General features: G+C 35.0%; 1 protein-coding gene across 6 annotated transcripts in view; it reads left to right on the top strand.

Annotated features, from left to right (window-relative positions):
* Nucleotides 1–25,815, top strand: part of KIAA1328 — a gene marked incomplete at its 5' end in the record, with an annotated part of 265,288 nt that overhangs the window by 15,341 nt on the left and 224,132 nt on the right. For 5 of the 6 annotated variants that reach the window (XM_081078170.1, XM_081078169.1, XM_081078168.1 and 2 more), the window contains 2 exons: nt 1,276–1,370; nt 13,461–13,576. In XM_081078170.1, the coding sequence (XP_080934296.1) occupies nt 1,276–1,370; nt 13,461–13,576 (211 nt within the window). The remainder of the gene's footprint in view (nt 1–1,275; nt 1,371–13,460; nt 13,577–25,815) is intronic. The other variant, XM_081078167.1, reaches the window with a different exon arrangement.

Below are 25,815 nucleotides of genomic sequence, written 5' to 3'. Positions count from 1 at the left end.
TCTCCCACAATATTATATGCTTCTGATTCCCATCTTGTCCTTTCAAATACAAAATTACTTTCTTGGATTTGTAGATGATTTTCAAAAACTATTTTTTCTTAACTTTAAGGAAAAATTTAAAACATAAAAATGTATAAAGAAAATAATAAAAATCTAAACATCCTCCATAATATAATGGCTAAATTTTAAATCTTTGTTTTTATCTGACTTGAGGGCCAGATCGACATTTCTAATTTCCTGCCTAAACATTTCCACATGAATGTCCTCCTGGCATCTTAAATTGACCATATCAAAAACCAAACTTATTTTCTTACCATGTCCTCTTTCCCATTTCCTTTTATCCCCTCTTTCCCATCTTTGGCTCTCAGTAGTTTCAGGATTCATTTTAAGGGCCTTGGATTATTCTTGACTACCAGAAGTAGTTGGACTGACCTATTTTGTGGTTAGATAAATGCCAAGGATCACAGTTCCTTTCTTGTACATGTTTCCTCCAGTTCCCTTGTGATTCTTTGCGTGGCATATCTTTAAAGATACCTCTTAATGATGTTCAAGTACTGGGAGAATTTAATGTAGCACAAGAGACAGGGTAGTACAGTGGTTGAAGCACAGACTCTGGGACCTATCCTTGAATCTTGATCCTGCTATTTAACTGCTGTAATCCTAGGTGAGATACATACCCTCACCTTAAAAAGAATAATACCTACCTAATAGCATATTGGGAAAATGAAATGGATTAATAATAATGTACTTAGAATAATGTACTTAGAATATTCCTGGCATTCAGTAAGCGCTAGATATAAGTGTTAGCTTTTATTATTGTTGCTTTTTGGTCTAGTACCCTTTGGAATGACCTTCAGGGTATATTGAGAGGTTAGAAACAGGTCCATCTGCTGCAAACCTCAGTATACTTCTAAGCAGCCTAGGGGGTTATGGTAGGACAGATTCTTAGTGTCTTCCATTAAGTGTTTGTTTCGGTGACATTTACCAAGGGAAAGTTGTTTCTTTAATATTCCATAGTATTTAAGCAGGAACATTTCTGCCTTTGAATTATTTCTGTCTGTTTTTCTATATAAATTTCATGATGTCCCCTGGTGGACAGACAGTGTCTTAGCCTGTTTTGAGTTCACAGTTTTAAATGAAACAGGCAAGTAGTGTTTCCACAAGATAAAAGATATCTAAGAAATTTTACTTCCTGTGCTTATTTTAATAGATTTCTTGAAAAGTCTTAAAAATTGTTTTCAGCAAAAGTTAACCAAAAGGTTTTCTCTGTTTTAGAATTTCTGTCAGGGAGGAATAAAGAGTGCATCACTGAAGGATTTATGTCTTGAAGACAAAAGACGCATTGCAAATTTAATTAAAGAACTGGCCAGGTAAGACAAAACCTTATATGAAATACATTATTATGTAGGAGAGACAATTAAAAAACTTCAGAACACATGAATTTCATTTTCTTCTTGATTATATGCCATTCTATAGTGTGTCATAATTTGTATATCTATATAAATTTTATTTCAATGCAATACAATTATTTTTGTATTATTTTGAAATAATTTTAGGCTTATAGAAAAGTTGCAAAAATAGTACAGTATTGAGGGGTTGTGAAGTGGGGAATGACTGCTAATGAGTACAAGGTTTCTATTTCGGAGGATAAAAATGTTCTAAAATTAGATTACAACGATGTTTGTGGAACTCTATACGAAAAGCCATTGAATTGTGCACTGTAATGGTTGAACCTTATTATATATAAATTATTCTCAATAAAGCTCTTAAAAATAGTACGGAGGGTTATCATACCTTTCACCTAGCTTTCTCTAAATTTAACACCCTGAGTGACCATAGGGCAATTATCAAAAATTATCATTGGTATAACAGTATTTATTAACTACAGAGTATTCAGATTTCATCATATTTTCTACTTATTTTCTTTCATTAATATATATTTTTTTCTGTTCCAATATCACATTTTGTATTCAGTTTTAATGTTTCCTTAGTCTCTTCCCAGGTGTGGCAGTTCCTTAGTCTTTCCTTGCCTTCCATGACTTTGACACTTTTGAAGAGTAGTGGTGAGATATTTTGTAGTATTTTTTTCAATTTGGGTTTTCCTCATGCTTTCTCATGATTATATTGCATTATGATATATCAGGGGGTGTGTGATGTCGGTATGTCACTTCTGGTGGTTTTAACTATGGTAACTTGTTTAATGTAGAGTGTGCTAGGTTTATCCCCTGAAAAGTTACATTTTTCTGTGTAATTTATGACTATCTGGAGGAGGTTCATGGGAACTATTCAAATACGCTGTTTTCCCTGAAACTTTTACCCACTATTCTAAGCATTGCATCCATCAAAGGAACTTGCCTGCAACAACTTATTACTGTTGTGTTCTAATGGTTACTTTATGCTTCCCATATTTGTTTTGCATTTATTAATTGGAATTACTGTTTAAGGATGAGCTGTCCATTCTGCCCTATTTATTTTTGTTTATTTACTTATTTATTTCAGGTTTTTTTTTTAATGTATCAGCTCATAGACATTTATTCTAATCTAGGACTCATAAAAACAAAAATAAGAGTAGCAAGGTGATACATTAAAAAACAACAACAACTTTTTATTTTGAAGTAACTGTAGGTTTACCTGCAGCAGGAAGAAATAATACCAAGAGAGAGCCCGTGTATGTTTATCCAGTTTTCACCAATGGTAGTATTTTGATTAACTGTAGTGCAATAGCACAGCCAGGAAGTTGACATTGATAGAATTCATCAACCTTGTACAGATTTCACATGTATTTATTTGTGTATATGTTTAGTTCCACACAGTTTTATTACATGTGTACCATCACCACAGACGAGATACAAAATAGTTCTATTACAAGGATCATTTGCCCTATCCTTATAGTTACTATTCTTCCTACTCGCTTCCTTAATTGCAAGCAACCACTAGTCTGTTCTCCATCTCTATAATTTTGTCATACAGTGTGTAATCTTTTGAGATGGGCTTTTTTTTTTTTTCCCATTCAGCATAATTCTTTTTAGATCTTTCCAACTTATTGCATGGATCAGTAGTTTGTTCACTTCATTGCTGAATAGGATTCCATGGTATGGATGTACCACAGTTTATTTAACCATTCACCAGTTTAAAGATATTTGAATTGTTTCCAGTTTTTCACTGTTATAAATGAAACTGTTATGAACATTCATATGAGTTTTTGTGTGAACATAACATTTTCATTTCCCTCAGATATAGTGTCATAAATGCATGTTTACTTTTGTAAGAAACTACTGAGCTATTTTTGAAAGTGGTACTTCATATTCCCACCAGAGATACAAAGGGTCCTCTCTATTCTTGCCAACATTTGTTATAATTATTTTTTATTTTAAACATTGATGGTTATTTAATGTTCTCTCCTTGTGATTTTAATTTACATTTCTGTATTGGCCAGTGATTTTGGATATTGTTTCATATGTTTATTTGCCATCCTTATCTTCTTTAGTGAAATGTCTGTTCATCATTTTTGCCCATTTCCTATTGTAATGTTTTATTCTTGAGTTCTGAGAGTTCTTTATGTTTTATATACAAATACTTCATTGGATACATAGTGTCGCGTCCCACACAACAAGGGTAGTGAGGAGGCGAGAAGGGGCGGTTTGGGTTAAGTTTTTAAGAAAGAAACAAACAGAGACTTAATGCTGTTAAATCTCTCCGAAGGCCAGGGGTCTCTCAGTCTCAGAGGACTGGAGCCCTGAATAAAGCCGACTGGAGGCTTTTATTGATAAGTATACAAGGGAGTAGTAGTGTTTTTGGCACGGTTTATGAGACTCACTTATCACGTTATAGAAACATCCCAAGCCAATTATTTTAACCTTTAAACAGCTGAAGCACAAGTTTTCCTGATGTCTTACCTAAGGTCTGTACCTTCTCAGGGTCAAGTCTCTCATATTGTAACAGCTCCGTAGAGAGAAGTGGAGAGAACTGATCTTTGTTGTCCTCATGACTTCTCTCACAAACAGCTGCAAGGGAAAAGCCAGGGTGCGCAACAGACTTTCCCAGGCAGGGGGAAGGGGAGGCAAGGCCCCTTCCCTTATTCTTTTAAGGTAGCTCATTAGGGGTCCCCACTCGGTTTCACCTGGCTTAGGTTGTATCTCCCGTGAGATATCTTACCCGTCTTTGGCTGTAAACCATCTTTTGGGGACCAGACAGAGAGACATAATGTGTAAACACAAGGATGGAACAGAGTCCCAGAAAGGCACAATCTCACAGACTCTTCTTTCCTTAAGGAAAGACATGGAGGGACAGTTGGCTAGGCTGTTGTGTGACTACAACATAGTTTGCAATTAGTCTGCAGTTTGCCTTTTCATCCCCTTCACAATATCTTTCATAGAGCAAAAGTTTTTAATTTTGATTAGGTCCAGTTTATCAATTTTTTTCATTTTATGCATCGTGCTTTTATTGTCAAGTCTAAGAACTTTTTGCATAGCCTTAGTATCTAAAGACTTTCTCGTATTTTTTTCCTAAAAGTTTTACAGTTTTACATTTAAGTCCATGATCCATTTTGAGTTAATTTTAGTATAAGGTATGAGGTTTGGGTTGAGGTTCTTTTTTTTTTTTTTTTTTTTTTTTTCTGGCTTACTGATGTTCAATTGGTCCAGAACCATTTTTTGAAATAATTCTTGCACCTTTGTCAGAAATCAGTTGGGCGTATTTGCATGTGTCTCTTTCTAAGTTCTTGTTTCTAATCCATTGATTTATATGTCTATTCTTCTGCCAACTGTCTTGATTAATGTAGCTGTATAGTAAGCCTTAATATTGGGTAGTGTGATTCTTTCCACTGTATTATTTTTTAAAATATTGTAACTCTTCTAGTCCTGTGCCTTTCTGTAATAATTTTAGAATAAGATTGTCAATGTTTCCAAAACCCCTGCTGGTGTTTTAATAGGTATTACATTAAAAATATAGATTAGTTTTGGGAAGAACTGACAATTGTGTTAAGTCTTCTAATCCATGAATATGGAATGTCTCTCCATTTATTTAGATCTTTGATTTCATGCATCGGTATTTTGTAATTTTCAGGATATAGATTCCATACATGTTTTCTCATATTTATTTCTAAATATTTTTTTCGGAACAATTGTAAATTGGTATTGTGTTTTAAATTTTGGTTTCACATTTGTCGTTTCATGTTTGTTTGTTGTTGAACTGTGATTGAATGTTGTGTGTTTATCCTGATTCCTGCAGCCTTGCTAAACTCGCTTATTGGTTCTGGGAGATTTACTGTTGAGTCCTTGGAACAATGACAATCATGTCGTTTGCAAACAGGGACAGTTTTATTACTTCCCAATGCCTTTGATTTTTATTTTATTTATTGTTTTGCTTTATGGTGCTAAGACTTACATTGCTATGTGAATACGAGCGAGTGGTTAAAGAGGATATCCTTACTATGTTCTTGATTTTATGTGGAAAGCATGCAGTCTACCATTATTAAGTATGATATTTGCTGCAGATTTTTTAATAGATGCTGTTTATAAAGTTGAGAAAGTTGTTTTAATTCCTAGTTTTAGAAGTGTTTTTGTTGTGGTTGTGTATTAGATTTTGTCAAATAGCTTTTGTGCCTTAATGAAATGATTACATGTGTTTTCTTCTTTAGCTATTGATATGGTAGATTATATTAATTGATTTCTGAATGTTGAATCTGCTTTTCATACCTGTAATAAATCTCAGTTCTTATCATTGTTTTTATACATTCAATTTTGATTTTCTGTTATTTTGTTTGGAATTTTTACATCAAAGTTCATGAGAGGTATTGAACTGTAGGTTTTTGTTGTTATTGTTCTTTTTTTACTGTCTTAGTCTGGTTTTAGTATCATGGTAATACTACCCTTATAAAATGAGTTAGGAAGTACTGTCCTCTTTAGTTTTGCAGAAGAAATTGTATAAAACTGATTAATTATTTTTAAAATGTTTAATAGAATTCTCCAGTGAAATCATCTGGGCCTGGAGATTGCTTTTTAAAGAGCTTTTTAATTACAAATTCAGTTTCTTTAATGGTTACGAGATTATTCAAGTTATCTCTTTTGTCTTGGTTGAGTTTTGGGAGTTTGTTGGTTTTGAGAATTGTTCCATTTTTCTGAAGTGTCAAATTTATGAACATAAAGTTGTCCATGGTATTTATTATCTTGTTATCTTTTTAATGACTGCAGCATCTGTAGTGCTTTACTTGTGATATTATTGATTTGCACGTTCTCTTTTTATTTTTGTCAGTCTTGTTAGGTTTATCAGTTTTACTGATTTTTTTCAAAGAACCAGCTTTTTTTTTAATTGATTTTGCTCTATTTTTTCTGTTTTCAATTTCATTGATTTTTTGCTCTTCTCTCTGTCATTTGCTTTCTTCAATTGCTTTGAATTAATTTTGTTCTTTTTTTGGTTTCTCAAAGTAGGAACTTAGAGACAATTCCTCTTTTAATGTAAGCATTTAATGCTATAAACTTCCTTCTCATAACTGCTTTCAATGCATCTCACATATTTTGATTTGTTGTATTTTTATTTTCATTCAGTTTTGTGTATTTTTTAAAATTTTCTTTGAGACTTCCTCTTTGGCACATGGATTATTGAGAATTTTGACATATATAATTTTCAAGTGTTTGGAGATTTTCCTCTTGTCTTTCTCTTATTGATTTCTAGTTTGGGTCCATTATGGTCAGAGGAAAATTTTTACATTTTTTTCGAGGTTTGTTTTATGTCCTAAGATATGGTTAATCTTGGTGAATGTTCATGAATGCTTGAAAAAATTGTTTATAATTGTAACTCTCCTGGCTGACATTGAGAAATATGGTTTATATTATCTTTAATATATTTACATTTTATTTAATCATCCTGATGTAACTAGTCCTCCATTTCTCCTGCTACTCCCTCTACTGCACAGAAGCCATCCTGATCCTGCCGGAACTCTTGACTCCCTATTTCAGTCCCCCAGTCTCCCCACCCCCCCCACCTCCCACCCCATGGATGCCCTGCTTGTATTCCAGCACACCAGTCTAGGCCATATTCTGCCCAACTGCCCTCTTCACTCCACTCTGCTTCTGACTCGTCATGTTGGCCCTCCCCACTTCTTGGGTGTCCTCTTTCCTCTGCTTAGGCTTGGAGGCCACACACCAGGCCACCCCTTTACAGTGCTGTCCTCCTTACCTTTCTCTGGCTCTCACCTCCACGTGCTACTCCTCTCCTTTGGGTTGATTCCCTCCTCACTCGCCTTAGGCGCTGACCTTCCAGCAGCCTGCCCCTTCCAGAGGATAACCCTTCTCACTTTGCATGGGCCCTGAAACAAAACACAGAGTTGCCCCCTGAGTGTGTGTCGTCCTCATCCTCCTTGGGCTCTGATCACCTGCTTCAGGTGAGCCCTTTGTGTGGATGCTCTCATCACTCTCTGTGGACTCATCTACACCAGCACCCACTCCCGACCCTTGTATAGAGCCCTCCTTATTGTCCTTGCGCTCTGAGTCTCCATGCTGGGTCACTCCCATACCTTTGCAAGGATACCCATGGATATCAAGGCTCTGATACGCAAGCTAGGCTCCTCCTCCACATGGCTGCACTTCTCACTCTGACACGTGTGCCAGCCTACTTCCATGCCTTGACGCCCTTCTCAGCCTGCGTGGCCGCTGACATCCCACTTGACAAACCTTCTGTTCACATGTCCTCTTCATCTGACTCTGCCCCAGTCATGTAAAATAAGACAAAAATTCTGCTGCTTTTGTGTTCTGCACACTTGGCCTGGTACATGGCTTTTTAAACTAACAGACCTTTTTTTTTTTTTTAAAGATTTTATTGGGGAATGGGAACAGGATTTTTTGGGGGAATAGTGTGTATTTCCGGGACTTTTCCAAGTCAAGTTGTCCTTTCAGTCTTAGTTGTGGAGGGTGCAGCTCAGCTCCAGGTCCAGTTGCCGTTGCTAGTTGCAGGGGGCACAGCCCACCATCCCTTGTGGGAGTCGAGGAGTCAAACCAGCAACCTTGTGGTTGAGAGCCTGCGCTCCAACCAACTGAGCCACCTGGCCACCCGGGAGCTGAGCGGCAGCTCATTGACTTCATACTAGTTGTGGAAGGCGCAGCTCGCTGGCCCATGAGGGATTCGAACTGGCAGCCCTGTTGCTCAGACCTCGTGCTCTAACCAACTTAGCCCTTCCACCCGTCGACCCCTAAACTAACAAACCTTCGATCATATAGAGAATAATGAAAAAGTATTATAGAGGATTATTAGGAGGCTGAAGTTTTTAAAAGTTGTTTTCATTCATGTCTTTTCAGTGAAAATTAGGTATGAAGATTGAAGGTTGTTTCAACTATGATAAAGGTTAAACCAAATGGGGAAAGTGTCAGAAGATTTAGAAAGTTAGAAAACCTTATGTGTTTATATGAGATAGTCAAGTGTAGCATACTTAAAGAATTCAGCTATTCTGCAGATTTACCAACATTATTAAAGGGGAGAAATTACAAAGAGTGCTTAGCACCCCACGCTGACCATTAACAAGTATATTTTCAGAATGCAATATTCGGTAGCTCTCAGCACAACATACAAAACAAATAGCATGTTTTTCAATTATAGAATGACATGCAATATAAAAGCAAAGTCAAAATTATAGCTTATTTTTAATGGTGCCTTTGAGGTGAAAAGCATTCTTACAAAAGCGTAGCCTTTTTAAAAATAAAAGCGTGCCTTAGTTTTAACGATATTAGGGGGAAAACTGTACATGTCCAAAATCCAAGACTGACTTACCTGTATCTTCGAGGGATCCATCGAAAATCTAGCTGTGAGATCCTTTTCAGTCAGTATCTTTACTGGTACAGGGTATGAAAGAATCAAAAAGATACCTATAGGATTTATTGATGTTTCTAAGTGAGAATAAATGTTAATATAAGATATAAATAAACTTTAGAATTGGCATAATAGGTTATAAAATGGATTCATTCAAACAGGATAAAAGACAGTAGTGACAAGTACAGGTATGATATGTTTAAGGATAAAAATAATTTAGAAATTCATTTCAGAGAAAGACTTACTGGTTAGGCCCAATACATTAAAGAAGAAAAAAAAAGCATGGTTCATAGTTAAATTTAACCTGAACATGAGCAAGCAATATTGTGCTATTTGATCAGAAAACAACAACAACAAAAAAACAGGTGTAAGTTTAATAATTCGTAGATGCCTTCTTAATAATCTCTATATGCTCAGGGAACTTTTTCACTTGTGTTAACTACATTAATAAACGAATAAAATACAAATACAAATTAATAGGCTAATGGAAAATAGATACCAGAAAGATAAATTAAGAATTTTATGAATTATTTAGCTTGTGGAAGAGAGTATAAGAGATGATTTGATATATGGGTTTTAAGTAAATGAGGGCATTTTCCTGAGGTGTCCAGCATTGATTTACATTTGCAGAAGAATAAGTGGAATATTGATTGATCCTTCTTGGAGGCAAGGATAGAGAGATTCTTTTTGTTCAAGATTGCTGAATTAAGTGACCTCAGAAAGTCTTTTACAGTAAAATAATGAATTGTTCACATAGTTGGGGAAAGCAGTATCATTTATGGGGACTTGAAAAATGATTGGCTTTGCAAAATATTACAGTTTGTGCTGAAAGATGGTGACGTCTTTTTATGCATTTGCATGTTTTTTACTGAGACTTTTTAAGATGGGGAGGGGTACCATAGACTAATATACAAACTGCACTATAGCTTAGTCTTTAAAGGGAAAAACAGTTTTAAAATCTTGGCCACATTGCAGTTTTTTATTTATATGAGCCATGTTCTAAGAAGCCTAAAAAAAAAATCTCTACTATTTCATGTCCTAAGCCCACACTGTCAAATAATGCATGGTTCCCCAGTGAATATTTGTGCACTAGCTCATTTGAGGACAGCGTTCTTTTTCAGACTCAGATACTCTGATTTTTCCCAGAGGACATTTTGCTGTTTGTACTTGACATTTCTCAGAAGAAAAATAGAAAGTGTAACACCGTTAGTTTTCCTTTGTAGAATGAGTAGATCATTATTATTTTTATTTATTCTGGTCTTTTATTTTTTTAACTAATCGTAACTTATTTGTTGTAATTAAATGTACATTTCAGTACAATAAAATAATTAAGACTAAATTTTCAGTGACTCAGTTTTTTTGTCTTCCCATTTGAAGCCTTTGTGGATTTTTTTTTTTTGTATAAATAGTATTTGTAATGGGTTATATAGTAAATTTCAAGAAACAATAAGAAAATTTTAACTTGTTTGGGGTGAAAGACATTCTCTGAACTTTAGTGTATTTTGACACTAAATATAATAGCTAGTATGCCAAAATTCATTTTCAGATTGTCTATTCTGAGTTCTACAATTCAAAAACTATTGTTTGAGTGACTAGCATGCATGCAACAGTCTTTCTCTCGGTTCTGGCCAGATATTACTTCCTGGAAGAGGTTAGTTTTCCTGTAGAAATTTTTTCCCCTTCTGCATGGTCTCAGGAAACGTACAGTGGGTGCTATATGAATGTATAGAGTGCATTTTAAATAATAGCCAAATATTAAAATTTGTAAAGAGGGCATTAAGATGATTTTACTGAAATATGTATTTTTTCAATGATGAAAGCCATTCTTTTTCACCTCATGTTTACTTTTGCTTGAAAACAATGTGTCTCTTTCTGTTTGCTAAATGTCCTTTGAAATCTGTTCCTTCCTTCTCCAAATCTTATTCAGAATTTTTAAAATGCATACTGAGCTCCCAAACACAAGATATTAAATAGGGAAGAAATTTATCTGGTTGACTGTTGGTTGAGCTTAATTCTCTTTCCAATAGAAGCTTTGCTGCCATGACCTTGTGTTTCACATTAGTGTAAAAGTACCCATTTCTGGAGTATCTAGAAGAATGTCAGGTGTATGCAAAGCAATAAAATAAATCTCTTTCTAGAATGTTAGTTTTACTAAAATATTTAGAATAGATGGGTGTGGAGAAACTTTTTATATTAAAACAGAAAAGATGTTTTATGGAGAAAAAATACCTTAATAGTCAGGGATGTTTAAGCTTAACCATAAGACTTCAAAGAAATTCAGTACTTTTCAGCACAATTTTCTGCCCAACCATCTCACTCTAAGGGTATGAATTCTTTTTTCTTGTTTGATAACAGTACATTTTTTGCAAGCTTTTGAGAAACACTGAGGCTTTAAATAAATGGTAACAGTGGTAATTTCTTACTTTATGAACGGGCTATTGTCCTCTTTGTAAATAATTAACAAACCGACTCTGGGAATATCTTCTTGTCACAGTTTTAGCTTTCTTATCCTATTAGTCAAATATTTCCCTTTCCTGTATTTAAATCCTCACTTTGTTAATTAACTTGTTGCTATACTCTTAATGAGGTAGAGGAATAGGTCTTTTTATGTTACTTCATGGTCTGAGAATGCTTTGATGCAAAATGTAGATCATGATACCAGATACTTTCTCTTACATATATCTCATGGGAAATATTATTAAACAAGAAGACAGATTTCAGAGTGGGTATCAAATCTCGAGGTTGTTTTATTGGTAAGCCCTCTACGTTTAAAGGCTGTATTAACATACTTGCTCATATTAACTATGCTAATAGGCCACAAAGATGCTATGTATATCTTTAGATAGGCTTATGGAAGACATGTTGCACTTTGTGCTTACCACAGCTTGTTAATTTTATAGCCTTCCAGAGCATAATAATTGCTAAAGGATAGTCTACTCATAGCAGCATCACAGAAAAGACAAAAAGAAAAAAAAAAGAAAAAAAGAAAAAGAAAAAAGGCCCTGTTTAAATAGTGGAACAACAAATTTTTCAAACATACTCCAGAAACTGAATTTTAAAAAGTGATTTTTTCTGTATAGAGCACTTTGAGTTTTGGGAAGAGCTCATCATAGACTCTGGCATTATGGAATGTATGTACAAGCATTTTTCGCTCTCAATGATCCCTAGAGTTGTCATGGGATCTCCTTCAGGTTGAACAAACAGAAAGAAGTAAGTTGTTGAGGTATACCTACGAGGTTCTCACCTCTTAAGATAGTCTCTGTGTTTAGTTTAATGTTATGTTAAATTCAGCAGTCGACTGGGGAGGCAGGATACCCTGAGACCAGAGTGTAAATCCTCTTCATTTAGGTATATTTGCTTCGTTTAGATGTGTGGATTCCTTGTAATTGTATCCATTTTAGAGATTACCCTTTTAGAAAGAAGGACCTGAGTCCCAATCATGAGCCTGGTAGTATGCTAAACATAAATAATAGAATTTAGGAAATGATTTGAATGTCAGGATAAGCAAGACGAAATAAACCTATTGTTGAAACACTACTGTGTGCCATGCATTTTCTCACAAATTATTTCAAAGACAAAATGCAATCAACTCTAGGACATTCAAAACTTCTAATTTTCATTGTGTTGTATCATTGATTTCAATATGTCCACCAGAAGCCTAGCAACAAAGGAAAGGACGGAGTTCATGTTATTCAGAAATTGTTCTGATAGAGTAGGGGTCTGGGAGGAAGTACATTTAGGAGCTCAAAGGAAAGGTTTGGATTCCCTAGATTTCACTTACACATATCCCCGTGTGATCTTGTAGGATAAATGTGTTATATCCTCTTGGAAGAAACAAGAACCAGTAACAGAAATTCAGGGCTAACATCTCTGGGTACCGAGTAACATGAAAATTAGGGTTGTCATTTTAAGATAAGTTTTCATGTTGTTATTGTTTAGTTGTTTTGCGTGTGTGTGTGTTTGTTTTTGTTTTTTAAGATTTTTCCCCTCTCTGTGCTCTTGTCAGAAACCACTCCTTTTTGGTAGGCTCCAATTTAAATGCTTTTCAGGATTAGACATTAGATTTTTTTTGGTCAGTGTTTTTAATTTTAAAATACCTTTTGGACTAAGAATAAATGTAGTGCAAACTTTTTTTTATGTTAATGCTGTGTTTTTATTCCAGTCTAGTTATTTATATGCTACTGAGGAATGCAGGGTATCAGTACTGGCAAAAGGAGTAAAACTGCCTATGTATATTTAGTGATATATTTAGGTGATTTTATGTGTTGTTTATTTCATTGACAAGATTTAAATAAAAGTATAAAAATATCTAAATCAAAATAAATTGCACCTATTTTGATGATGAAGGAATGAAACTTAATATTTTAAAAATGGGTTATGTTTTTGTCCTAGATTATAATTGGGAGCCTATGTCCTGTGTAGGACTTTCCATATTTAAGATACTTCTGATGATTGGAAACATTCTTGATTTAACAATAACATGCATGTTTTATTGCAAAGGTATCAACGATTGCCTTATGAAAGGTTAGTTTTAAAAAAAAAAGAGTATTCCTAAAGAAATCAGCATACCTCTGGAAGAAATATAGTTTTGGTAAACCACAGCTGTAGGCACATATTTTATTCTACAGGCATTTTCTTTTCATTTTTTAAATTTCTTTCAGAGTAAGTGAGGAAAAGGAAGTGACAGAAGAACGACTCAAAGCTGAGCAGGAATCATTTGAAAAGAAGATCAGGCAGCTGGAAGAACAGAATGAACTGATCATCAAAGAAAGGGAAGATATCCTTTTTGAAAGTTCTCTTTTTTAATGTGTGGAAAGTTTGATTCTTTCATGAAGAAAATGTAAACTCCAGAGAAATAATTGTTCTGATTTATAACAGGGAATAAATCTGCATGGGCCACTGTTTCTAGGCAATCAGAAAGACACTTAACAGCATGTGCTGTTGCTTCTTTTGTGTTTGATGTGGCCATCCAGCTGTTCTGCTGCTGCTGTTATATTGAGGAGCACCTTGTATTTGTCAACTGAAAGAGACCATAAGAAATTTGAGCATTAAAATGTAGTGTTGGAACTTGATTCAATTCTGTTCTACTACTGCACTTAAACCTGAAACCTCATTGGGTTTGGTATTCTTTCTAGCTAAACCTTTGGCAGTCCTACGGAATTCTGTGAAATCATAACAATTTTAAAACTCCATTGTGATTTGTAGATGTTGTGATTGATAAGTATCTCACACTGCAGCATAATACCACCAGACTGTTCTCATGGAGATAACTGTTGGGATTAGAACTAGGGGAGGGTGTGTGTGTGAATATAGTCATACGCCATATCGACCTTTCGGTCAACAGTGGACCGAATATAGTACGAACAGGGTCCCATAGATCATAATGGGGCTGAAAAATTCCTGTCATCTAGTGATGTCATAGCCATCTTAACGTCATAGTGCAACACGTGCCTCATGTTTGTAGTGAGGCTGGTATACACAAACCTACTGCGCTGCCAGTTAAATATAATGTGTACGATTACAGACAGTACATAATACTTGATAGTAAACAACTGCCTTCCTGGTTTATGTATTTATTATGTGTTCTCTTCTTGTTATCGTTAGAGTGTACTCTTTCTACGTATAAAAAGAAAGTTTGCTGTAAAACAGTATGCCTGTTCTACCGGCAGCAGCGTCAGACATGTCCTGTTTACCGCGTCTCTTGGTTGCTTCATTTTCTCTTGTGCTTGATTTAATCTCATTTTTTGCTTTTTGTTTGTTTGTTTTTGCATAGTAACATGCTGAACAGGCTTGTGGCCTAAGAGCATTAGACTGTGCCATCTAGCCGAGGTGTGTAATAGGCTAGACCATCTAGGTTTGTGTAAGTGCACTTTGTGATGTTCTCACAACTACCGTGAAATAAGACCGGAAATAAGACCGAGCTGGACAGTCAGCTCTAATGCGTCTTACGGAGCAAAAATTAATATAAGACCCGGTCTTATATTATATTGTATTATATTATATTATACCCAGTCTTATAGTAAAATAAGACTGGGTCTTATATTAATTTTTGCTCCAAAAGACGCGTTAGAGCTGTTTGTCCGGCCAGGTCTTATTTTCAGGGAAACACTGTATGAAATCGCCTAAGGACACATTTCTCTGAAGGTATCCCCATCATTAAGTAGTTAATGACCGTATATATATATATGATATATATATCATATATATATATACGGTCATATATATATCATATACAGTGTATATGTAATATATAATATGATATATAATATGTATACGACATATATGTCATATATATCATATATAATATATATAAAATATGTATAATATATATTATATATAATATATATGTTATTTATAAGAAAGTAAAATACAAACTGGTGTTTTAACTTAAGAATAGTATTTCTTAAGGGACATGTGAGTTAAAATAAGCATTTCTGAAGTTTCTTTTGACTAGGTAGAACTGCATATCTTTGGGTGTTTTTTGCAGTGGTGTTGATACAAAAGAGAAGTGACTGTCCCTAGAGTCCGGGTGAACCACAGCTGGTGTGCCGGCTAAACCAGTGTGTGAAGGCTGGAAGGGACCATTGGCCTTATCGTCAGTATCATCATTAACTTGAGTGTCAGTAATTATTTCAGAGTTTCTTCAAGTGTCAAAAACAACCATGTATTGACAGTAACTATACCTTTGTGAATACTAGGGAAATGGAAGCATAAAGGCAAATTCATTTGCTTGAAGAAAAGCACGAAAATATAACTATGAAAATGTGTTCTGAACTTGTGTTTTTCAAACAGTGGGAATACGTGATTGGAAATTGATATAATCAGAATTCTCATATTTGATTGGCTGAGTAGAACATTCATAAAGCTATGGGCCCCACAGTTCTAAAGAATTACTTTTTCTTTTTTGTTTTCTTTTTCCCAAATCGCTTTAGCATTTGAATAACATTTTGGGGGCTTCTCTTTTCTTTGCCCTCATTGACTTTATTGCCCTAGCTTGTCAACTCTCAGGTTAGACCCTCTTTTATGATTTGCTTCCTGCTACTTTTATCTCTAGGTGAAAGAAGTGCTGTTTAGTCAGAATTCACAACAAACTGTGCTCAGCCAGTTTCCGTCTTTTACTTCTCATACGGAGTAGTGTCTCAGGACACTTCCAAGAAAAGAGAGATTAGGAATGCTTTTGTAACAAAAATTTGCTTTACACGGTCTGTTTTTTCACACATAACAACTCTGGAGCTAAGTGCCTCTAGCATTGGTTTGGTGGCTTAAAGTTTTCAGAGCTGGGTCACTGCAGTTCTCTTAGCTTCTTCTAATGGTTGCAGAATTCCAGGTTGCAAAATGTTTGCTCCAGTTCCAGGTATCACAATTGCATTAAGGCAGGAAGGGAGGGGGAGGAAGAGGTTCTGGCAGTTGTGACTCCCTCTCCTTTTTCAGAAATCTTTCTCAGAATACCCGTAACCCACCCACCACCCTACCGCAGCAGTCTTTCATGAGATATTTATTGTCCTGAACTTTACTTTGGCCATGCTAAGCTGCAAGAAAGAGAGACTGTGAAAAGAAGCATTTAGCTTGTCCAGTTTATATAGTAGTGGAAGAAAGCAAGGGAGGAGGGGGTTGGGAATGAAGTCAGCCTCCAACCCCCGTCTGGTAGCAGAAAGAAGTAGGGGCAATAGAAATCACTTCTTATATAAGGAAGAGGGGGGGATACCTTGACCTTCTTGGGACAAAAAATACGTACTCTGTCCAGTGGAACTGGGGTGAGTTGGGGAAATAAGATGAGAGAGGGAGGTAGCAGACAATTTAGAAAGACTGGCCACCGTTAGAGTGGGGACTAATTGTTTATCTAGTGATATGCTTACCAAAAACGTTTGACTGTCTGGAAGAGTAGAATCTAATTTTGCTGGGTTATTGTATTTAGCAGTCTCTGGGTCAAGATTAATTGTATTTTGTGCTGAAGCAGTCTAAACTCAGCATGGCTATGAATGGTTTCTTCCATCCAGCTAAATATTAAGATACCCCAGGTGATTGTAGTGACACAATTTTTCCTGTTTTCCTCATGCCTTAACTCAGGGATCAGCAAACTACTGCCATGGGCCAAATTCAGTATGATGCCAGTTAATCCACCACACCCATTCACTTATGTATTGTCTGGCTGCTTTTGTGTGGCAGCTGCAAGTTGAGTGATTGCAAGCAACGAAGATCCTGTGGCCTGCATAACCTGTGATATTTACTGTCTAGCCCTCTACAGAAAAGTTTGCTGACCTCTAATCTATCTAATAAGCTAAAAAGGAAAGGAAAGGGCATGTAAATAAAGCCAAGACTTAGACATGTGTCATAGACTTATCTTACATATAGTATGAGGGATTTGACTGAAGCATTTTTTATTATTGCAAATGAAGATTGGAATAACTATGAGACCATTATCAAAAATTGAAATGGTTTAGTTAATATAATTTTGGTTTAAGATTGTTTTGAGTCACCAAAAGATAAGTGGTATTTGTGGAATTTGTCAAAGAATGGAGAAAGGAAGATACGATTAAAAAACAGTGACATCCATGGGTTTTATTCCAAGTAGATTGCTCAGGTACAAATCTCCTTTACCAGCATAAACCTGTCAAAGGTTAATATAGATGATTTTACAGTACATAAAACTGTATAAAACTTTGAAACATAAAACAAGGTTATAATTTAAAACAATATAATTTTAACTACACATACATTTACCTATCATGCATGAATGATTCAGACTCTTTCATATACATGAAATCAGATAATTTTAGATCATTTTGATGTCTGTGTCTTTGTGAGGGAGTATATCAATTCTGATTTTTGGCATTTTAAAGATGTGTTATACTAAATTTACGGGTTTTTGTTCTAAAAGTTCTAATGACTTGATTTATTGGTCAGCTATACAAATACAGACCAGTTCCTTAGTAAAAAAAGAAAAAAGATATTTTGTATGTTTGCAATTGGACCAGGCTTTTGAAGGATTTGTTCTTACAGCAAATAGAGAATTTATTACTGAAACATAAAAATTCTTGGTAATTTTCAGTCTTTGAACAAAGAAAGCTTATTTCCTGAGAATTTAACTATGTAAATGAATATGCCATTTACATAGTCAAGCAATCTGATGAACCTAGTAGATTTTTGCCTAGCTAAATGAGTCTGAAAGGAGAGATAAATCTAAAACTTAGACAAAAATGCCCAATATTCCAATAGAAATAATTCTGAAACATGTTAGCATGTATAGTATAAGACAGAGGATGTAGCCATTAGAAAAGGTCATAAATATTTAAGCTAATTGTATTTTCAGAACATGTCAGGTTGATATCAAACGCTTACAGAAGGAAAATAAAGTCTGATGTGCTAACGTCACTATTTTAATTGGCATAGCAAGGGAAGGGAGAGAGAAGAAAGCACAATGAGCTTTAGAGTCCAAATCCTGTTCCAGCGCTGACTAGTTATCTGACCTTGGGAAAGCTACTGAACTTCTTTGAGTCTTTTTTCGTCTATAATATATGGATAAAGCCTTTTCTGCAGGCCTGTTGAAATTTGATAGATGCTTTACATTAAGTATGTAAAGAACCTAGCCGTGTCTTGTACTTAGTAGGTACTGAAAAAAAGATAGCAAATCTCACTGTTACTACTAATGTGGATGAGAGATGAGATGACTAGTTCCTCTGTTTCTCGTTTTTGTGCCTTTCTTCACTGAGGTCTTGATTGTTTTTATTAGGTTATGCAAGTGCTTAGGCTACTTAGAAGGCCCTGTAGGAGAGGGAAATTGATCTGTTCTCTGCTGTATCTTCTAATTTCTATGAAAAAGGAAACCGCTCTGTACCACTTATACCTGTTGGGTCCTCATTGGGAGGAAAGCAAGTCTTACTTTCCTCTCCGCGAAATCAGACTGACAGAAATGATTGTGTTTTTTCCCCTCCTTCTGGTCTGTTTCCATTATCTCTCTAATTGGAACTTAGTAAATTGAAGAGGTTCAGAGGTGCTTAGAGCTCAGATCCTTAAGACCATTGCATGGGTCATCATTTTAGAAGCCCTGCTCTAGGAAGAAAGAATTCTAAAGGAACTAACTTTAATCTTTATGAGGAATGTTTTAGCATGAACCAAAGGTCTCAGTATGTCTGTGCTGAAAATAGACCAGAAAAAATTCACAAAAGTTTAATTATGTAAGAAGAAATCATTGGTTCGGGAAACAGTAATACTTCAGAGGTATTCAAAGCTTTCCATTAGACTATATGTTTTGGCTACAGGAGGCAGACTACCACAATCTGTTAGATTTTTGCCAAGGATAGAAACCGTTTGGTAGAACGCTCTGTCATAGATCTGGGTAGAGTGGTGTTAGGTGGGTTTGGGAGGGTGGGGAAGGATAGTAGAAATAAGTTTCATGAGAAAGTAAATAATTTGAAAAGAAAGGGTGTCTAATTTTTCTGGCCCTTCATAAGAGAAGGCAAGAGATTCTCTTCTTGGAAATAGCTTTGGGAGAATTAAAATTTAAACTTCTTAAAATGAAGAAGACTATAGGCAAAGAGGAGAGTGTTTTGGTGTCTGGCGTTATGGTATACTGATACAGCAAAGTTTGCCAAACACCTTATCAGCTTTGATGATTCTTGGCCTTTTTCAAAAGGCCATATATTGGGTTTTTGTTATTTATGTTTACAAATTGAATTCTGTGGTGAGAGAATATATTTATTCCATGTACTTGGATGAAGTCAGTTTATTCCATTTAGCAAGCCCTGGGCAATCTTGTTTTACTAATCTAATAATTATCTCTAACACTGTATAGATATCTCTAACACTGTTATACTGTTTGAGGCCATTTTATTTGCTCTGTGATGCTGTATAACGAGCAGATTTTGGACCATTATTATTGTACATTGTCCTAGAATATCATTTTAAATCATAATACCAGATTAAATAACTCTTTCCATGTGTATTATAGGGGAATAAGTATGCTTAAGGAAAGAACTGTTTATTACTAATATTATTGTTGCCCAAATCATTTTTAAATATTATTTTGTTCTCTTAAAAATACTCAGATATTAATGTTAACCACAGAGAGGAATTGATGATAAATGTTTGCAAAAATTTTTTTAAAATTACAAATTTTTATCTATATACTTAATTTCATTCCAATAAGCCTTTAGGGGTTAAGTTACTCTGGGGTAGTGAGTTATATTTACACTTTACTTTTCTGGAACTCATCCAAGGATAAGAATAAAAAGAAGTACTTTTCACCTGCTCTGGTCCCTTGTGGATGCACTTTCCTTATAAGAATTCCTGAGGCTATTATATGGATGATAATAAACTCATTATCTGGAGTCTAGTTTGTAAGTCCATTGAAGATTAGAAGCAGAAAATTAGAAGTAGGGAATGGAGCTACAGTGAGAATATTGGAACTGACAGGGGAATTAACAAGAAAACTGTTATAAACCACATAAGAACGGAAAATGCATCGCGGTCTAGAACTCTACCCACTTAGATATATCTCAAAGCCATCATATATTAAATGCAGCGCAGTGGTTAACATTCATAATGATGATTCTGAGGCATCAAAATGATGCTAAATTGTTCCTATCTCATTACTTTTTAGTACTTCTAGTACTTCTATTACTAAGACAGCTTACATTTGTATATTGGTTTTCTATTTATAGAGCACTTTCACTTACCCTTTTTAATCTTCACACCTGGTTACGCGAGGCAGCTACTCTTACTCTCCTTTTACAGGTAGAGGAACAGGTTTGGATAGGTAACTGAAACAACGCATTGCAAAGTTAAGAGTGAACTCTTTCGACACCAAGTGTCTTTTCATTATGCCAAATTATTTCCGTAGCAGCGAGTAATACAAATATCAACAAGTTAGTTTTCTAGCCTGATTTGTAGTTAAAGCATAATTTTACAAAATTTTGAAATATATTTTACAGTGCAGTGCTTTTTATCCAAAGTTGGGGTACTCAAAAGAGTGTAACATAAGTTATTCAGAAATCCAGATGTGTAGAATGTTTCAGAGATTTTCTTGTAGTTTGACTTTTCTATTCCGTTTCCAAGTCTTTATCATTTTCCCGCTGAAATGTTATTCTGAGTCCATTGTTTTTTTTTTCTGTTCTCACTGTCATTTGACTGCATTTCTTACTGTATGGTAAGTATCCTTTTGTCCCTGCCTCCTTTTTCTCAAGCTATCGTTTGTTGACTTCATTCCCTCACTGCTGCCAGATTAATCGTTCTTAAGGACTATTTTTTTTACATCACTTGGCTTTTTAATACTTTCCATAGCTTCTTATGACCTAAAGTATCAAATGCGTATTCTTAATTTTGGTATCCATTACTGGTATCACATACGAGTAACATATCTACTTTCATTTTTATGACTCTTGCGTGGTCCCTATATACTAGGTAGGAAAGACTCATTGTTGTTTTTTTTTTTTTTTTTTGCAATTTTCTTTTTTTTCTTTTCTTTTTTTTATTAAATTTATTGGGGTGACAATTGTTAGTAAATTTACATAGATTTCAGGTGTACAATTCTGTATTACATCGTCTATAAATCCCATTGTGTGTTCACCACCCAGAGTCAGTTCTCCTTCCATCACCATATATTTGATCCCCTTTACCCTCATCACCCACCCCCCACCCCCTTACCCTCTGGTAACCACTAAATTATTGTCTGTGTCTATGAGTTTTTCTTTCTCATTTGTTTGTCTTGTTCTTTTTGGTTTATATACCACATATCAGTGAAATCATAGGGTTCTCTGCTTTGTCTGTCTGCCTTATTTCACTTAGCATTATACTCTCAAGATCCATCCATGTTGTCACAAATGCTCCTATATCATCTTTCCTTAACGCGGAATAGTATTCCATTGTGTATATATACCACAACTTCTTTATCCATTCATCTATCGAAGGACATTTTGGTTGTTTCCATTTCTTGGCCACCGTAAACAAAGCTGCAATGAACATTGGAGTACACGTGTCTCTATAGAGGAATGCTTTCAGATTTTTTGGGTAGATACCCAGGAGAGGGATTGCTGGGTCATATGGTAATTCTGTTCGTAATTTCTTGAGGAACCTCCACACTGCCTTCCATAGCGGCTGCACCAGAAAGACTCATTGTTTTTTCCTACTTATTTAGTTTATTTCTTTGTCATTGTTCCTTTTACTAGTTTTCTTCTTAAAGGCGTCTTTAAGATGTTTTCTCTGATTAATTTTTTTAAAACAGTATTTGGTTCTTAAATTATTCAAGCATTCATACTTGTACCAACTGCCCTAACTTGTGTATCTTATGGTTCTTCGGGTAGCTGTGGTGTTCTTGCTGCAGGACTAGATTTTGAATAAGATAACTATATCGGAGTCTTGGATCAGCTGCTTTATACCTTTTGATGCTACGTAAGTCATGGAATTGCAGGAACATTTCAATGGCAGTTTAGAAGTGAGTTTGCAGTGGCTTTAGACTTGAGTAGAGGTGAGAAAGTGAAGGCTCTGAAGAAAGGACATACTGAGTAGCCAAAGGTACATCTATATTTGAGGGAACATTTTTTGACTTGCTTTAAGGCTGGAAGGGAATCTTGAGCATACTTATATGTTGAAACAATATGCCAGCAAATGATTAAGATCTGCTTTCCATTTTGTAGTATCTTTTCTGAATTTCAGTTTTTCTTCTGTGAAAATGAAACAAGTCGTAAAGAAATTCTAATAAATGTATGTAATGCTGAACTTACATGCTTTGTAGTATTGAGATAGGAGACAATGCTTTTCAACCCCTGTGCACTCTATTCTGGGCTTAGCAAGGTTCATTTGTAATTTTAGTATTTGCTATGGACTGAATTGTGTCCCTCCAAAATTGGTATGTTGAAACCCTAACCATCTCAATGTGACTATCTGGAGATAGTGTTTTTAGGAGGTAAATTTAAAAACACTATCTCAGGTTAAATGCGGGTTAAATGAGGTCATAAGGAAGGAGCCCTAATCAATCCAGTGGGACCATGGCCTTGTAAGGAGATCTTCCTACCTCTCCTTCCTCCTCCCCCACCCCCACACCCCATGTTAGGACACAGCTAGAAGGTGGCCATCTGAAAGCCAAAAAGAGCACTCTCACCAGAAACCAAACCCTGTGTGACCTTGGTGTTGGACTTCCCAGCCTCTAGAACTGTGATTACATAGATGGGTTGCATTAGTGTGTTTTCAGATGTTATTCTCTGATCATTTTTCCTTATTTTTATTCTCCTGGTTGGGTATTAATGTACTTTGAACAATAATTTTTTTAAATATGATTTTGTATTATTATTGTTTTTAATTGGGGAATGTTGGGGAACAATGTGTTTCTCCAGGGCCCATCAGCTCCAAGTCATTGTCCTTCAATCTAGTTGTGGAGGGCGCAGCTCAGCTCCAAGTCCAGCTGCCGTTTTCAGTCTTAGTTGCAGGGGGTGCAGCCCACCATCCCATGCGGGAATTGAATTAGCAGCCTGTTGTTAAGAGCTTGCACTCTAACCAATTGAGCCATCCGGCCGCCCCGATTTTGTATTATTTTTTGATGAGATTTGCTTTTAGGGATTTTTCTCCCTATTGTCTTGAGAGCCTTATAATATCTGTTGTGTATCCATTTAATAATGAAACCGTTTTATTTTCCAGGTTTGATCTTAGTAGTGTTTTGATTTCTTTGACTTGCTAATTGTTTCAGATTTGGAGCCTCAGCACCTCCAGAGAGCAACTTCTTTGTTGCTTTACAGTGAGTGACACTGGGATTCCAATATATGTGGATTAGGGCTTCTACAACGGTCCGGTGACTAAAGGATTTTTTGTTTTTGGTGCACACATGTAAATAAGCTCACCAAACTGAAATTCAAAAAAATTGATTTTCTACATATTTAATTAAAAAAATTTTTTTCAGGGACAGTTTTGCACTAGGTAACAGTACTAAAATCCGTTTAGCATCATTTAAAATTACTTTGGAAAGTTTAGAGTTCTTGCATGAAGAAATAGACTTTAATCAATCTCATAATATTATTCAGAAGAGTTCATTATTCCATTTAGCCTTTTACATTACTGATCTTCTTTAAAGGGCTATTCTGATATAATCTCTTCATTTAAACCATTTGCATACCACAGCTTGTAATTGCTATAGATTTGAATAATATAATGAATGACTTTATTTTTATCAATAACAAATTTGTCTTAGTGTTCTTAGCTTTAATATGGCCTTCACTAATAAATAGTTAAATGATTCAGATAATAATATTCTCACTTCATTTAGAGACTTCTATAGTAACATTTCTTTTTTTTATATAGATTGCCCAAGGTGTTGCACTCTGTAATTTTTCAGAATTAGTAAATCTAATTATTATGTAGTCACATAATCATCAGAAGTTAACTGAATATGTGAAATGGACCTCCCTATAGATAAGATAGTAAGGATTGTCACTTTATCCCAATTTTTTATCTTAGTTACAACAGAAATCCTAGACTTAAGCATCTTGTTTTCCTGAATCCTCAGGCTTGTGAAGAGCAGAGCCAAATGGAAAAAGAGACCTTCTATGAAAACAATCTTAAGCAGTCCTTGAATTTCTAAATAAATGTAGTCTAGAAAATCCAGATATTTAAAACTAATACTTGTGCTCAAATTGGTCAGTTTTTCAAGTAGTAGTTATGTATGTGCTTTCTTTTTTGGCCATATCTGTAAGATCTTTTTCCACACAGAAACTAATAAATACAGGAAAAATGGCAGGAGGCAAAGGAAAAAAGAAAAAGATGAAGCCAACAGAAAAGAAAGGTAAAAAATAGTAACTGCCCTAGTGACAAATTTGCAGTAGAAAAAGTCTGACAATAGAGAACAGCGCCTATACTGTGACAAAAGAGAATAGTTATTAGTTGAGTGCAGGAAAAAGTTGCCAAAATATCCACCTCTGTCTCACATCAATCACCCCAAAGCATCAGTGTGCCAGACTGAAAGCACGAGGACTGGTTAAGCAGTCTAGAGGCAAAGGGAGAGGAGGTTTTAGTATGATGGTAAGTGTAATGATTTAGAAATGTCACAGCATTTACCAAGTACAAGTACATTCTTCATATAGCATTGCATAGTGATTTGTGATGTCAGAGAAGTGCTTGATGCTGCTGTGGCAGGTTTTTTATCCTTATGTAATCCAAAGACCAAGTATATGAAAAGCCCTTTTTGTAAACTTTTGGTTTATTAGAAATTGGATGTCTCGAATATGACTTATCTCAATGTCTGATAAGATTACTGTAGTATTTTGTGACGAGCACGGGAATCATAAAACTTGAAACCTTGACTTAGTTTTAGATTTTAAATAACTGCATGACCTTGGATAAATTAACCTCTGCAGGTCTTAATCTCAGCATATATAACATTTTAATAATAACTGAGCTATTTACCATTGAAGGTAATTAGATGAGCTTAAATATGCAAATTTTTCAAAACTGTCGATGTCTATAAAAATTTAAGGTTTACAAAATATTTGCTTGCCTGAAAAAATTTACAACATACAAAATAGATGTAAGGATATATTTGATCAGTGTCTCAAATATTATTTTCTATTTCAGATGCTCTTTTATTAGAAATTTTGTGTGTGTGTTTTTTACTTTAGAGTCATCAGTTTTCTGTTGCCCAAAGAGTAACTAGGTTTCTGGTTTTTGAAGTGACTACGGTTTTTGAGGCAAAATGTTTTTTGATTATATGAGGAAGCATCCTTTTAAATTTTTAAAATAGTTTTTAAAAAGCTTGTTGCTAAGAGAAGTCAGGTAGGAATTGTTAAGTAATCTCACCATTTTATGCTGTTCTGACAAGGCATAGATGAGATCTCAAGGAAAATACTACAGAAACAAAGCTGAAAATCTAGGATTCGATGGGACCTACTTAAGGATATTTTGTGAATCTGTGTCAGGATTAAGCTTCTTTGTTTATAACAAGAAATGCCAAAATATTAGGTTGGTGCAAAAGTAGTTGCAGTTTTTGCAATTGTTTCTAACCTTTTAAACCACAATTACTTTTGCACCAAGCTAATA

Source organism: Rhinolophus hipposideros (genome assembly GCF_964194185.1).
Source record: "Rhinolophus hipposideros genome assembly, chromosome: 17".
NCBI lineage: Eukaryota > Metazoa > Chordata > Mammalia > Chiroptera > Rhinolophidae > Rhinolophus > Rhinolophus hipposideros.
Note: the sequence above shows the minus strand (reverse complement) of the source record. Positions and strands in the feature narration are given on the sequence as shown.